General features: G+C 47.1%; 1 protein-coding gene across 5 annotated transcripts in view; it reads left to right on the top strand.

Moving 5' to 3' along the window:
- The window catches only part of PPP1R16A (protein phosphatase 1 regulatory subunit 16A), an 82,031-nt gene that overhangs the window by 51,362 nt on the left and 17,403 nt on the right, over nt 1–13,266 (top strand). For 4 of the 5 annotated variants that reach the window (XM_050939385.1, XM_050939386.1, XM_050939384.1 and 1 more), the window contains one exon: nt 12,135–12,205. The exons of the other annotated variant lie outside the window; for it this stretch is intronic. In XM_050939385.1, coding sequence (XP_050795342.1) covers nt 12,135–12,205 — 71 coding nt within the window. The remainder of the gene's footprint in view (nt 1–12,134; nt 12,206–13,266) is intronic. 5 annotated transcript variants of the gene reach the window in all.

Genomic DNA, 13,266 nt, shown 5'->3' with positions numbered 1-13,266 from the left:
TTGCAATCCCTCCCAGTTTGGTATCGTCTGCAAACTTAATAAGCGTACTTTCTATGCCAACATCTAAGTCATTGATGAAGATATTGAACAGAGCCGGTCCCAAAACAGACTCCTGCGGAACCCCACTTGTTATACCTTTCCAGCAGGATTGGGAGCCATTAATAACTACTCTCTGAGTATGGTTATCCAGCCAGTTATGCACCCACCTTATAGTAGCCCCATCTAAATTGTATTTGCCTAGTTTATCGATAAGGATATCATGCGAGACCGTATCAAATGCCTTACTAAAGTCTAGGTATACCACATCCATCGCTTCTCCCTTATCCACAAGACTCGTTATCCTATCAAAGAAAGCTATCAGATTGGTTTGACACAATTTGTTCTTTACAAATCCATGCTGGCTATTCCCTATCACCTTACCACCTTCCAAGTGTTTGCAGATGATTTCTTTAATTACTTGCTCCATTATCTTCCATGGCACGGAAGTTAAACTGACTGGTCTGTAGTTTCCTGGGTTGTTTTTATTTCCCTTTTTATAGATGGGCACTATATTTGCCCTTTTCCAGTCTTCTGGAATCTCTCCCATCTCCCATGACTTTCCAAAGATAATAGCTAGAGGCTCAGACACCTCCTCTATTAACTCCTTGAGTATTCTAGGATGCATTTCATCAGGCCCTGGTGACTTGCAGGCATCTAACTTTTCTAAGTGATTTTTAACTTGCTCTTTTTTTTATTTTATCTTCTAAACCTACTCCCTTCCCATAAGCATTCATTATGTTAGACATTCCTTCAGACTTCTCAGTGAAGACTGAAACAAAGAAGTCATTAAGCATCTCTGCCATTTCTAAGTTTCCTGTTACTGTTTCTCCCTCCTCACTGAGCAGTGGGCCTACCCTGTCCTTGGTCTTCCTCTTGCTTCTAATGTATTGATAAAAAGTCTTCTTCTTTCCCTTTATTCCCATAGCTAGTTTGAGCTCATTTTGTGCCTTTGCCTTTCTAATCTTGCCCCTGCATTCCTGTGTTGTTTGCCTATATTCATCCTTTGTAATCTGACCTAGTTTCCATTTTTATATGACTCCTTTTTATTTTGTAGGTCACGCAAGATCTCGTGGTTAAACCAAAGTGGTCTTTTGCCACATTTTCTATCTTTCCTACCCATCGGAATAGCTTGCTTTTTGGCCCTTAATAGTGTCCCTTTGAAAAACTGCCAACTCTCCTCAGTTGTTTTTCCCCTCAGTCTTGATTCCCATGGGACCTTACCTATCAGCTCTCTGAGCTTACCAAAATCCGCCTTCCTGAAATCCATTGTCTCTATTTTGCTGTACTCCCTTCTACCCTTCCTTAGAATCGCAAACTCTGATTTCATGATCACTGTCACCCAAGCTTCCTTCTACTTTCAAATTCTCAATGAGTTCCTCCCTATTTGTTAAAATCAAGTCTAGAACAGCTTCCCCCCCAGTAGCTTTTTCAACCTTCTGAAATAAAAAGTTGTCTGCAATGCAGTCTAGGAACTTATTGGATAGTCTGTGCCCCGGGGTGTTATTTTCCCAACATATATCTGGACAGTTGAAGTCCCCCATCGCCACCAAATCTTGGGCTTTGGATGATTTTGTTAGTTGTTTAAAAAAAGCCTCATCCACCTCTTCCACCTGGTTAGGTGGCCTGTAGTAGACTCCTAGCACGACATCACCCTTGTATTTTACCCCTTTTATCCTAACCCAGAGACTCTCCACACTTCCATCTCCTATGTCCATCTCCACCTCAGTCCAAGTGTGTACATTTTTAATATATAAGGCAACACCTCCTCCCTTTTTCCCCTGTCTATCCTTCCTGAGCAAACTATACCCATCCACACCAACATTCCAATCATGTGTATTATCCCACCAAGTTTCAGTGATGCCAACAATGTCATAGTTGTATTTATTTATTAGCACTTCCAGTTCTTCCTGCTTATTACCCATACTTCTCGCATTTGTATATAGGCATCTAAGATACTGGTTTGATCTTGCCTCTCAGTTTTGCCCTGACCCTTCTTTCTCTCTACCATTATAGCCCACGCTCCAAATCACTTGGTTGACTTTCAGCACCAGAAACATGTCAGGTAATGGTAGGAGGCAACACCAGAGGTGCCTGCTTCTGACCTCTGGGGTGAAAGGACAGTTTAAAAAAGGAAAAGCGTTCCTATACAGAAGAGCATGAAAGCATATATCTGAATCGTTGAGCTAGCAGATTCTGCAACAGCCACCGTGAGGCGTCCTTGAGACTTCAGGTTTACAGGACTGACTGATTATGTTTCTGTTTCAGTATAGAAACCTCTTGCTGACTGCTGCAGGGCACAAGATGGCAGGCGGTGCAATTGGCAGTCCACTTGTGTCTATTGCAGGGTCCCTGTTTACAGCCGATGATGTATAACAGACCAGCTTATACAGAAGAGGAAGATCAAGGGAAGGAGTTTTTAGTGGCTAGAACATGAAATTTGGGGCGTTTCTATCATTGGATCTGCCAGTGGTCATTCTCTCTCTCTCTCTCTCTCTGACCTTGGGCATGTCACTGACCTCTCTGTTCTTCAGTTCATCCATCCTTAAAGTAGATGTCCTGTCCTACAGAGCCTCGTGGGCCCTTGAGCCTGAAATGGGTATTTGTAAAACAATGAAATATCTTTGAATGAAAGGAGCTGTGCAAATGCAAACAATTATATCAAGAACTCTTCTTTATTCAGATGTGCCAGAAATCGGGGCAAATACAGAGCTCGGTCATTTCTAGCTCAGGTTGAGACGCGATGCTGGCCTGCCTTTGATGGCCATGAATGCGCTCGGGGGCCAGGGCAGGCAGTCACCGGAAGAGAGCAAAAGAGATTGAGTCAGCCTTGGGCATTTTGGGGAAATGACGCAAAGGCCAGAGACTGCCTGACTGCTGGTGCCTCGAATGTATTAACCTCAGCAGATTGTGCTCCGCCACACACAACTGCACAAACATTAGCACGCAGCCCAGTTTGTGACTACAAACCAGTTACGTCGTGGCCAGAGGGACGGATTTAACTGAGCTGCTTTGCCTGTGCCCATCAGCACTGAAGGCAACACCGTTGAACCTTAAACAGAAATCAGGTGATGTGGCAGATTCACAATCTATGTTTCTGCAGTCTTGGTAATGAATCTGGGGACCACTGTGACAAGTGGGAAGTACCCAACCCACCTTGAAGCCAGCTTGAATGCTCTGTGTGTACTTGGTAAACCCTGCCAGTGGATGAGAGATTTGCTTTCTTCATACTTGCAGCTTGGTGGCAGGACCAGCCCTGTCAGTCACTAGCAGCGCCCTGTCCCCCCAAGTTTCCACAGTGTTCCCTGCCTCCCCAGTGCTCCTGCACCCTTCTCTGCTGCCAGGCTTTTCAGCAGGAAACTCCAAACTTCATATTTTGACCAAGATCTGGCGTTGTGTGTGTCTACTTCCCTGCCATGTCCCCGCTGCATTGGCCTTTTGGGGAGATTGTCACCTTAGCTCTGTTTCCCCTCCTGAGGCACTGGCAGTAGCTGGTGCCCTTGCAGATTTCTGGGAGGGAGCTCTAGACCAAGAAAAGCCAGAGACCAAAAGATGGGTCTGTGTCTCCTGCTTCCCTCAACTTATTCCATGTTTTACTGGGGAGCTCAGCCGACTCCCTGGGCAGAGTGCAGCTTCCCTCATAGCCCAGTCTGGGCAGGATAACCTGAGCCGCCTCTTCTTTGTGCGGGGAGCGAAGCCAGAAGGGCAGTGCACCAGATGGAGACGTGTGCTGGAGGTACTGCATCCCACTCCAGCAGCCATGCATCTGACTGCAGTGTTTAGCTGCCTCCTTCCTCTGTGCTTCTCCATGAGTCGTGGATGGAGGGCACTGAACACAGCACGGATTCTGCCAACGCCAGAGAGTGTGGTAAGGGGTCTTCAGGCTCAGCTCCCTCCCTTTCTGTAACAGTACCGCCCCCATATTCCTGGCTGAGATCTCCTGGGGAACACAGGCCTATCTGGTCCATGTGGATCCTATGCTGTAGAGAGGGGTAGAGCTTTTGGGGAGCCCATCCCTGAGTCCCAGGCCAGAACCTTCCTGGAGAAAGCCAGAAGTGTTCCCCATGCAGGAAGGGAGACGCTAAGCCCTGCCTCTTTGAGGGCAAAGAGGCCACTAATCACTTGAAAAATGTTTGGAGAAATATCTATGCCCAGTCTTTCTCCCTACCTCTGAAGCAGGATCCTAGGGGCAGATTCCCAAAGGGAAAATATATCACCACTGGTTCCCCTGCTCACCTACAGAGAGTGCTACATGGCAGATCCATGCGGGGAAAACCAGGCTACAGGCATGTGCTGGTTTCTTTGGTTATGTGCATGTGTACACACAAAAGGGAATTCTTCCTCTTTATGGGAGAGAGGCCGGCTGTCTGGATCAGAATTAGGGGATCTAACAATAATATTGGATAATTTGTAAGGATCGACTCTTACAGGCAGAGTACTGTGAAACTACGGAGGTCTGCAGCTGCTGTAGACAAGGGGTAGCTGTATATCCCGCTCCTCATGCTCCTTTAGAACAGTGGTTCTCAACCAGGAGTCGGGAGCCCTGGGGGGGCCGCGAGCAAGTTTCAGGGGGTCCGCCAAGCAGGGCCGGCGTTAGACTTGCTGGGGCTCAGGGCAGAAAGCCAAAGCCCCATCGCAAGGGGCTGAAGCCCAGAGCCCAGAACCCTGCCACCTGCGGCTGAAACCAACGCCTGAGCAGTGTAGCTTTGAGGGGCCCCTGTGGCGTGAGGCCCCAGGCAATTGCCCTGCTTGCTACCCCCCAATGCCAGCCCTGGCTTTTGTATACAGAAAACTAGTTACTGTGAGATAGGTGGGCTGTGTAGTTTTTATAGCATGTGCGGGGTGAGTGGCGGGGGGGGAGTGCTCAGAAAGAAAAAGGTTGAGAACTCCTGCTTTAGAAGACGTAAGAAGGGGCTGGGGGGTTCCTGCCACATCTAAATAATGGCAGTATTGGGCTGTCATCTCCAGCTGCTGCTGCAGGTCTCCACATCCTAATGTCCAGGTCTCTGTTCCTGGCTTCTGTTGCAGGTTCTGTTTTATATGGGTTCTTATGCCATGTTGATCATCGTGGCTTGACATGCATCAATACTGCTACCTCCAGCTCCTCCTCTCTGTAGCTGGCTATAGAGTGAGAAGGGGGACAACAGCCCATGCCGGAAGAACAAGCAGGCACCCATCATTTTTCTTTCTAGCCCCCTGCCCTCCATGTTATAAGGCTGGAAGGTTCTTCAGTTTGCAGCCAGTCAAATTCAGCCTGGTGTCGCTAACAAAGATAACGATGGCTCTTGTCCTTGCTGGTCAAGGACACTCAGCATTTCTCCTTGGGGGAGATTTTTACATGAAAAAGTGACTGCCTCACCATGCAGGCCCTTCACAGGCACCCAGGTGCAGGCAAGCATTACCTCAGCCCTAGTTTCTGGGGGCCTCGAAGCTTGCAGGTGGTCTCAGACTAAACCCCCCTCCAACCACTCACTCACTCATGCCCATCACCCCAATCGGGATATGGGCCGCCAACCACAGATCTCCAGAGTCCTCTGTCCTGGGCCTTTCGCTCTAGCTGGTTCCAGATATAGCTCATTTTTTTGCTATCAGCCTGCAGGTCGCGTCGCCAGGTGTTTCTTGGACGGCCTCTTTTCCACTTGCCTTGGGGGTTCCACCGCAGTGCCTGTCTGGTGATGTTAGTTGGCTGCTTACGTAGTGTATGTCCTATCCAACCCCACCTTCTCCTTCTGATTTCTTCCTCTGCTGGGAGTTGACAGGTCCTCTCCAAGAGGTGGATGTTATTGATGGTGTCTGGCCAGCGGATCTGGAGAATCCACCAAAAAAATAAGTATGAAGTGTTATCTGAGAACGTAAGTGCCTCTGCCTGCTCTGGCAAGCAATGCCAACGTGAGTGAGCAGCACTGGAAGGGCGGTCCCTCTCGACCTGCCAGTCCCACAGCATAGCAGGATAGAAATCAGTATGACAAGGACACATGGGGCTTTGGGCAAATCACTTCCCAGCTCTTACTCATACAATGAGAAACTTTTTGCAAAGCTGAGGCCGTTCAGAGTCATCGGAAATGTTGATTGACTATCCTGGCTCCTGACAGATGCTATAGCACGGAACCTGGGTCACATGGTAAGTTGAAGCAGTCCCCGGATTATGGGCACAAATGGGACACTGCAGAGGCTGTACTCTGTGAAATTGCAAGAATCCCAGGAACAGTTTTGTTCCATTCCCAATCTCAAGCAACCCACGGAAATGCAAGAATGTGACTGAAAACCATCCACCATCTACTTCAGATTGGGGCAATAAAACTAACTTCCCCTCCTGTTTCTAGCCTCAGAGAGTTTGGAACAAACAGAGCATAGTTCCAGTGGGAGGTTTATCTTTGCATTCCCGTCTTACCATCTCTCAGATAATTGTTCCACTCTGCCAGAGGATAGCAAATTCCCCTCCTCCCCCAACATGGTTAAACACTATTTGATCTGACAAGTGCTCCCAGGGTCTCTTTCAGAATCATGGTATATTAATACTAGTTTTGAGGAAGAAAGAAATGTACTTTATTTTCCAAGACAATTTTTTCTGATCATGGCACTGTACAAAGAGAAAGCTGAAACATAGCGATACAATTTCTGGAATATGAAGGGTTACATTCTTGCTCTGATTGTGAGAGTCAACACATCTGATGGGGTTTTCATGAATAAACTGAGAAGAATGTGATCCGCCCTATCCCAGAGTGAAATAACGATTCCTGATCTAGGTGGCGTAAGCTTCCTATCTCTGCATTGCCACTCAAGAGGGAGGCGAAAACCAAGACTGAAATGGCAGAAATTAGAATAAGCAGAATGGAACCTGCCCTCTGATGCATCCAGTCATTCAAAGTCAACTTGAGGGGCTGGTGATTGACCTGTTGGCAAATGGAAATAGCAAAGTGCCCCCTGTGGCCTTTCCGTGTGTCAGGACCTGGGAGCTGGTGAATGACCTCCTGCAAAGTTGGGCAGAGTATCTGCTCTGCGCCTTTTCCACTGGTCCCCAGGATTGTACAAATGATCAAAAGCAGAGAACAGCAGTGATGCTGTTGAAGAGGTTATGGCTCTCTGGTCTGTGGGCCTTCGGCTGTTTCTGGCTCATTGTTTGCTATTACCAAAACCAGGAGGAGACAGATTCGAAGTGGGTACTTGGATGAAGTGATTTAAAACGCTCATGGACCGTCAAACAAGTTGAAAAGTAGAATGTATTCTGCTTGCTGCGCAAAGTGCATAGCTTAACTAGCACGTAACTCCAATGAAGCTTAGCCAGGAGGGCGTTGGTGTGGGTATAGGACTGCCAAGCCCCAGAGTCACCTCTCAGGAGTATAATGTTCAAGAAAAGGACGTTTTGTATGAATCCTGACATTAAATATTTCATGAAGGTAACAACCCACAGGACCATAAAGCACAACCGTGGAACCTCACACTGCTCCTTATGGCATTACCCAGGTTGAACCCCTGCCGGAGTTGTCTTGGTTTATTATTTGAGTAGACCTCCTGACAGCTACTGTCTCCAACCAGAGAAGTTTTTGAAGTTGGGAGCTTTCTTTGATGAGACCCAGTATTGTGCTTCTAATTCAGACACATAGTTCTGAACTCTCAAGGCATTGATTCCCAGAGTAAGTTCAGACATTTTTTTTCTTTCTGTTAAGCATCAAAATACAGTCCTTAGGGGCACTGACAGTCTTTGGGTAGAGAAGTCTTGTCTAGTGTATTGAGATCCTTTAGGTGGGCATCAAAACATGCATTCACCATAACGCTAAATATGGGTCATCCAGTCTTTATCCGGTGCCTTTTTTGGAGGGCTGGGGGTAGGGAGCAGAAATCTTCTCCACACCTTAATGCCCAGGGGAATATGGAGGATATATAGTGTACCTGCTTTGGGATGTTCATATTTAAAGGATGATCCTGCTTTCAACCCTGGAGGCAAACTGCTGTGAAGATCCCTCTGTAAGGGATCTGTGGACCTTAGCACAAGTAAGAACAGGACAATTCATCTGTCCTGACCTGAAAACTTCCTTTCTGTGAGTAATCAGGTCCAGAGATCAGGCCCCCCTGGGACAAATGGATCAACCAAAGTAGAGAAAGAAACTGACATACAAAGATTCAGGATTGTCTCAGGGGGAATTCTCCATGCTCTGCAATAAGAGAAATTGTTGTGCTTTTTCCTGAAGGCATGTTTAACACAGTCTGTGGTTCAGGACAGTAGAATTGAATTCTCCTGGCTTTGGAAGCTCTCTCAACTGGAGGGAATGTCAGAAGGTAGGGCATTCCCCTGCTTGCCAGTGACTGACAGATCTGGTTCTGCTCACGCTGTACGCAGGCTGAAGTACCTATTGTAACAGATCTGCAGACTTCATTACTTGAATACAAGAACTTTTCAGGTGAGCACAGTCATATTTTCTTAATACACAGCCTAATGTTCTTCTCAGTTTCATAATGGACTACTACTTAACTGCAGCGTTAAGGAGCAGAGAGAGATGAAGAGATCTGGGCAAGAGAGAAAAAGAGATGTTTTTTATTGTATTCCTTAAATTTGTTTAAAGCAGCTCTGGAAATGTCTAGATATTTGTATAAAAATAGTTTGAACTTCTAAGGAATTGGATGATTGATGAGGCAGAGAGTTCCAGGCACTAGGAGCTGCAGGGGAAAAGGCTCTTGTCCGATTAGAGGCGTAGCATGTGACGGGGCAGAGATGGGGAGAGCAGAGAAAAGAATGAGGTAAGATGCAGGATTAGCTGGGGGAAGGCCACCAAGAGCTTGAAAACAAGCAGAATTCTATTCTGTTTAGGGGCTTTATCCAGCCCCCAACACCCTAATGTCCGAGTGCATCATGATCACTAATGGATTTGATCCTCACAGCCCCTCTGGGAGGCCAGGGACTATTATCCCTGTTTTCAGGGCAGGAAGCCGAGGCACAGGGTGGCATAAGGGACTTGCTTAATGTCACCCAGGAAGTCTATGGCTGAACTGGGAATTGAACCCAGGTCTTCCAGCGCCTGGACCTAGATCTTCTTTGCTTTGCTTTTTAAATGAGATCTAAGCCCAGTGGCATTGCTTTGAGCCCGAGCAGTGGGAATCCTATTTCTGTGTGTCTCAGGAGGGTGGGCAGCAGCATCCTGGTAGACATGAAGAGCTGGAGCTCGGGGAGGCCAAAGGCAGAGAGGAGGAAGGCAGGGCTGGAGACTTCTTTCCAAATCATCAGTCATGTGACTCTTGAAGAAGAATGTAAAACAAAGGCCCTGAAAACCTCCTGTGCAGTGGTACTGCTAGCAGAGGGCACACCTAGCCTTGGACTCCTGGGGAACAGATTGCTTGTGGGCAGGATAGCTAGACCCAAGAAGAACCTTGTCTGAACCCTTTGATACGTTGTTATTGGTTTATCTTGGTCTTAGTCCAAGGAGAGCATCTCCTGCTGACTGTGGGGGGAGAAGCAGCCTGCACAGGTGCAGACGTCCTCTTGGGCACTGACCAGTTGAACCAGTTCTTTCACACTCTCCAGGAACTAGAGGTGTTTCCAAAATAAGCAGTGCAAGGAAATTCCATCTGGAGTGCGTCATTCTCTAGTTGGCCGAGGCAGCTCTCAAAGTGGAGGGGCTCTGATAAGGTGAGAGGATTACCTGCTTCACAGTCCTTGACCAAGGCTCATCTCCATGCCACCCCTGGTGGATTCTGTCACATGAGCAAAAGCGGATGTATTCATAATGCGGGGGGGGGGCAGTCAGTGAGAGATCTCAGAGCCCTATCAGTTAATCTGGCTTTCGCTTAACTGTGACCACAGCCTTATAGTCTCGTTGGGTTTGTTTTACACTTTACCTGAGGATTTAGAACGATAGAGGTTAAGAGACGGGAAAAGATTTTTGGATCATCTGGTCCTTCCTGCAGGGACCAGTGCAGGACTCTTCCTTACTCTGATGACATCTAGTGTTTTGTGGAGGGTAGTGTTAAATGCTTCCAAAGATGAACTGCAGAGCGACAGACATGCCGATTTCCTTCTCTCTGCTGCGGGGGCTGGAGCCTAATCAGTTAGTTAAGTAAATCTAGCCTGGGCTCTTTGATGACACTGTGTGTTTTCCTTTTTTGCCCACTCTGGGTCTGAGATTGGTGGTAATTCAGTCTCCTTGGGAAATTGTCTTTAACTGTTGGTTTTACTTTCCTCTGCCTATCACAGAACTTTACTGTTAATACCTGACCTCACCCTGTCTCCACCCCACTCAGTTCGGTGACTAAGGCATAGTCTGTCTTAAACCCATAACCAGGGCGGGGGTCTACTTACAACATGGCTGTCCCCTGACTCAGCTAAAAATGGTCAAAAACCGTACTGTAGATTGGAGCTTAATCCAGCATCTTAACTCAGTTACAGGCACACAACCAAGATCCTGCCCGTCCTGTAGCTTTACCATTTACTATCAGCTCCTGGTCTCAGTTACTGGTTGAAGCACAGATTGTATCTCTCAGAGCTCCAGCGTTCCTGGCTAGACAAAAGAGGGAGCAGCCCGGGAGGGAGCCGTAGAAGGTCTAGCACTATAGTCTTGTGCAAAGAAAACCTCCCATGTTCCTAACACCCCAGTGATGAGAGAGACAAGGGAGAGGACGGGTGATATGTTGTATTGGCCCAACCAACCAACTTCGCTTGGTGACAGAGACAACCTCACCCATTGCTCCTCTAATATCCTGGGACCAGGACAGCTACAACACCCCTGTAGTACTCTATTTTAGATCTCCAGCTACTGGTCCTATAAAAGGCTGTCAAACAAGCCTTATGGAAATACTTCCATATCTGGCTGCCCTGGTGATGTGGCTTGTGATCCTGGGGGTCCCAGCATACAGAGCCTCACCTTAAATCACCCTTCATCGAGAAGGATCAGATACAATCTACAGCCCATTTTAAAATCCAGCCACAGTGTCTGGATCAAAGTGCCTGTGGCAGTGAATTCCACAGGTTAACATCACTCTGCATAGGGCAGAGTTCCAGTCTTAATGTTGATAATTTTGACAGATCATATTGATATTTACTTTTAAGCATTTTTCTATTTTTATCCATTTAAATTTTCACTGTTGCACAAAATGATGGATTTTAAGCATTTTTTATTTGTATTGATTTAAATTTGTAGGAAGTTTATGGAGAGCTCAGACAATTATTACATGACAGCAGAGATTGAGATTCAAAAAGTTAAAGCTTTGTAACTTAAAACTCAAATTGTCCAACTTCATATGTCAAAATAGACAAATTAAATAGCCTTACACCAAACCCCAGCAGGTTCTCGAGCAGCATCTTTCTTACTTTGCCTCTCTGTACATTTCAGTTATTATCCTTGGAAATATTTATTGAGGGCTTGTGTGTTTTCAGTGAAATCTGCATTTACTGATAAAAATCCAAGCCTCCCATTTCCTTTCATTCCTTTCCTTTCTCTTTCAGTGTCCTGTCCTTTAAGATTAAGGTGTCTCTGTGTTCTCTTGCTAGTAGACGGCGGTGAGAAGGAAGAGGGACTGGCCAATTTGATGTCTTTGCAAAAGCTGAATACCTCAATCAAGCCACCCACCTCTTTCTCTTCTTCTTTCTAACCCAAGTAACACTCCTTTTTGCATTCTCTCAAATTTAAATCCCCCCGTGACCCCAGTCACCTTCAATTTCTTTTGCTGCAGCTCTTCAGTCTCTGCTCTCTCTTTCTTGAGGTCAGGCCATCAAACTCAATTCTCTTTCAGTCCAGAGCACCTGCTGGTGTGCAGGGGACCACCCGGTCTTCTAGGGGTGAGTTCTGTTTCTAGGTTGCCCTGAAGCAGACATAAGAGCTGTGCGTGCAGTGTAAGACACGTTTCTGTTACAAGGGGAGGTGCTTGCCCCTGTGCTTTTCAGGACTGTGGGGGGGGGGGGGATTTTCAAAGGCACATAACTCCCACTGAAAGTCAATGAGAGTTAGGCACCTGACTTCCATTTGTGTCTCTGAAAATGTTTGGCTGTCTCCTCTCTCTGCCTTGGTTACACGTACCAGAAATCCCTCTGGATCCCCCTGCCCCAGTGACCCTTGTAGCTTCAGGTGAGTGTGTGGAGACCCCTGTCTAAAAGCTCTTTGTTTTTACAGTTCGCCAGTTCCTTCAGCGTGGCATCAGCCCCAATTTGTACAATGAAGATGGCCTCACTGCATTGCACCAGGTAAGCAGCCTTCCCAGTTCCCTGTTGGCAAGAGCCCTTTTCAGTTACCGAGCCTTCCCAGCAATCTGTTCTTCTGCTGCGCTCACTTTTCAGTGTCCAGTCCCTGCACTTCTCCTGTTCAGTACTCCTCTTGCATCCCCCAGGTGCTCTCAGGGCTCCTAACTTACCTTCACTTCCTCCAGCCGCATTGGGTTGGGAGGCTGTGACATGGCCAAGGCAGTGCCTAGCCAGTCCTGTGCTAGTAACTGCGGTAGAAATCTGTCCTGACTCCTCCTCTTTCTTTGTCTCCACCTTCTAGCTAAATGTGTCCCACTGCTCCCCAATCCCTTACTGCGGGGAGTAGCTGCACCAACTGTCAGACACCAGCTTTGCAGGAGGGAAGGGCTGAGAAACAGGGTCAGTATTTTTCCTGGTCACGACAGCTTTAAACTGAGTTGAAGCTGCAGGTTCTAGACATGACTGGAGGCACAACCGGGTGGTTCCAGAGGGATCATTCCTATTTTCTTATCCCCCAATACCCCAACCTCTTGGATCCTTGAATTTAGAGATGCTGGTGCCACAGGTGACGACATCTCTCACTGCAGCTAATAACTGCTTCTGATGGCCTAGATCTGGGCTCTCGAGACTTTGAAGAAAAGGCAGAGTTTTCTCGCGTCTTGGGCTGGGAACACTGGTGAGGGAGGGACTGAGTGTCAACTGGAAGCTACAAGGTGGTGCTTTAGCAACCACAGACAGGAGTGCAGCTTGAAAAGAAGGTAGATTTTTCTCCCCCAATGAACATAACATATATAAATTATTGCCTGAGTTTATCACTCACAATGGTTCCTGCACTTCAGAGCATTTTCAGTCTCTCTCAGTGATGATAATAAAATGTCTCACTCTTCTCTAGCACCATCCAGTGCTTCTCAAAGTGATCGATCTCTCTCTGTCTCATATCTTCATGACCCCGCTGTGATCCAGGGAAGTTCTACTGTTCGGAGTGTGAGTTCTCTGAGCCAGGAATTCCTTTATAGCCCCAAGCACACGATCGGTGCTTTTATCTAGATCTGTCTGTCAAAACA

Source organism: Gopherus flavomarginatus, chromosome 2, assembly GCF_025201925.1.
Source record: "Gopherus flavomarginatus isolate rGopFla2 chromosome 2, rGopFla2.mat.asm, whole genome shotgun sequence".
Taxonomy (NCBI): Eukaryota; Metazoa; Chordata; order Testudines; family Testudinidae; genus Gopherus; species Gopherus flavomarginatus.
The sequence above is the reverse complement of the archived record's forward strand: the minus strand, read 5'-3'. Positions and strand labels throughout refer to the sequence as shown.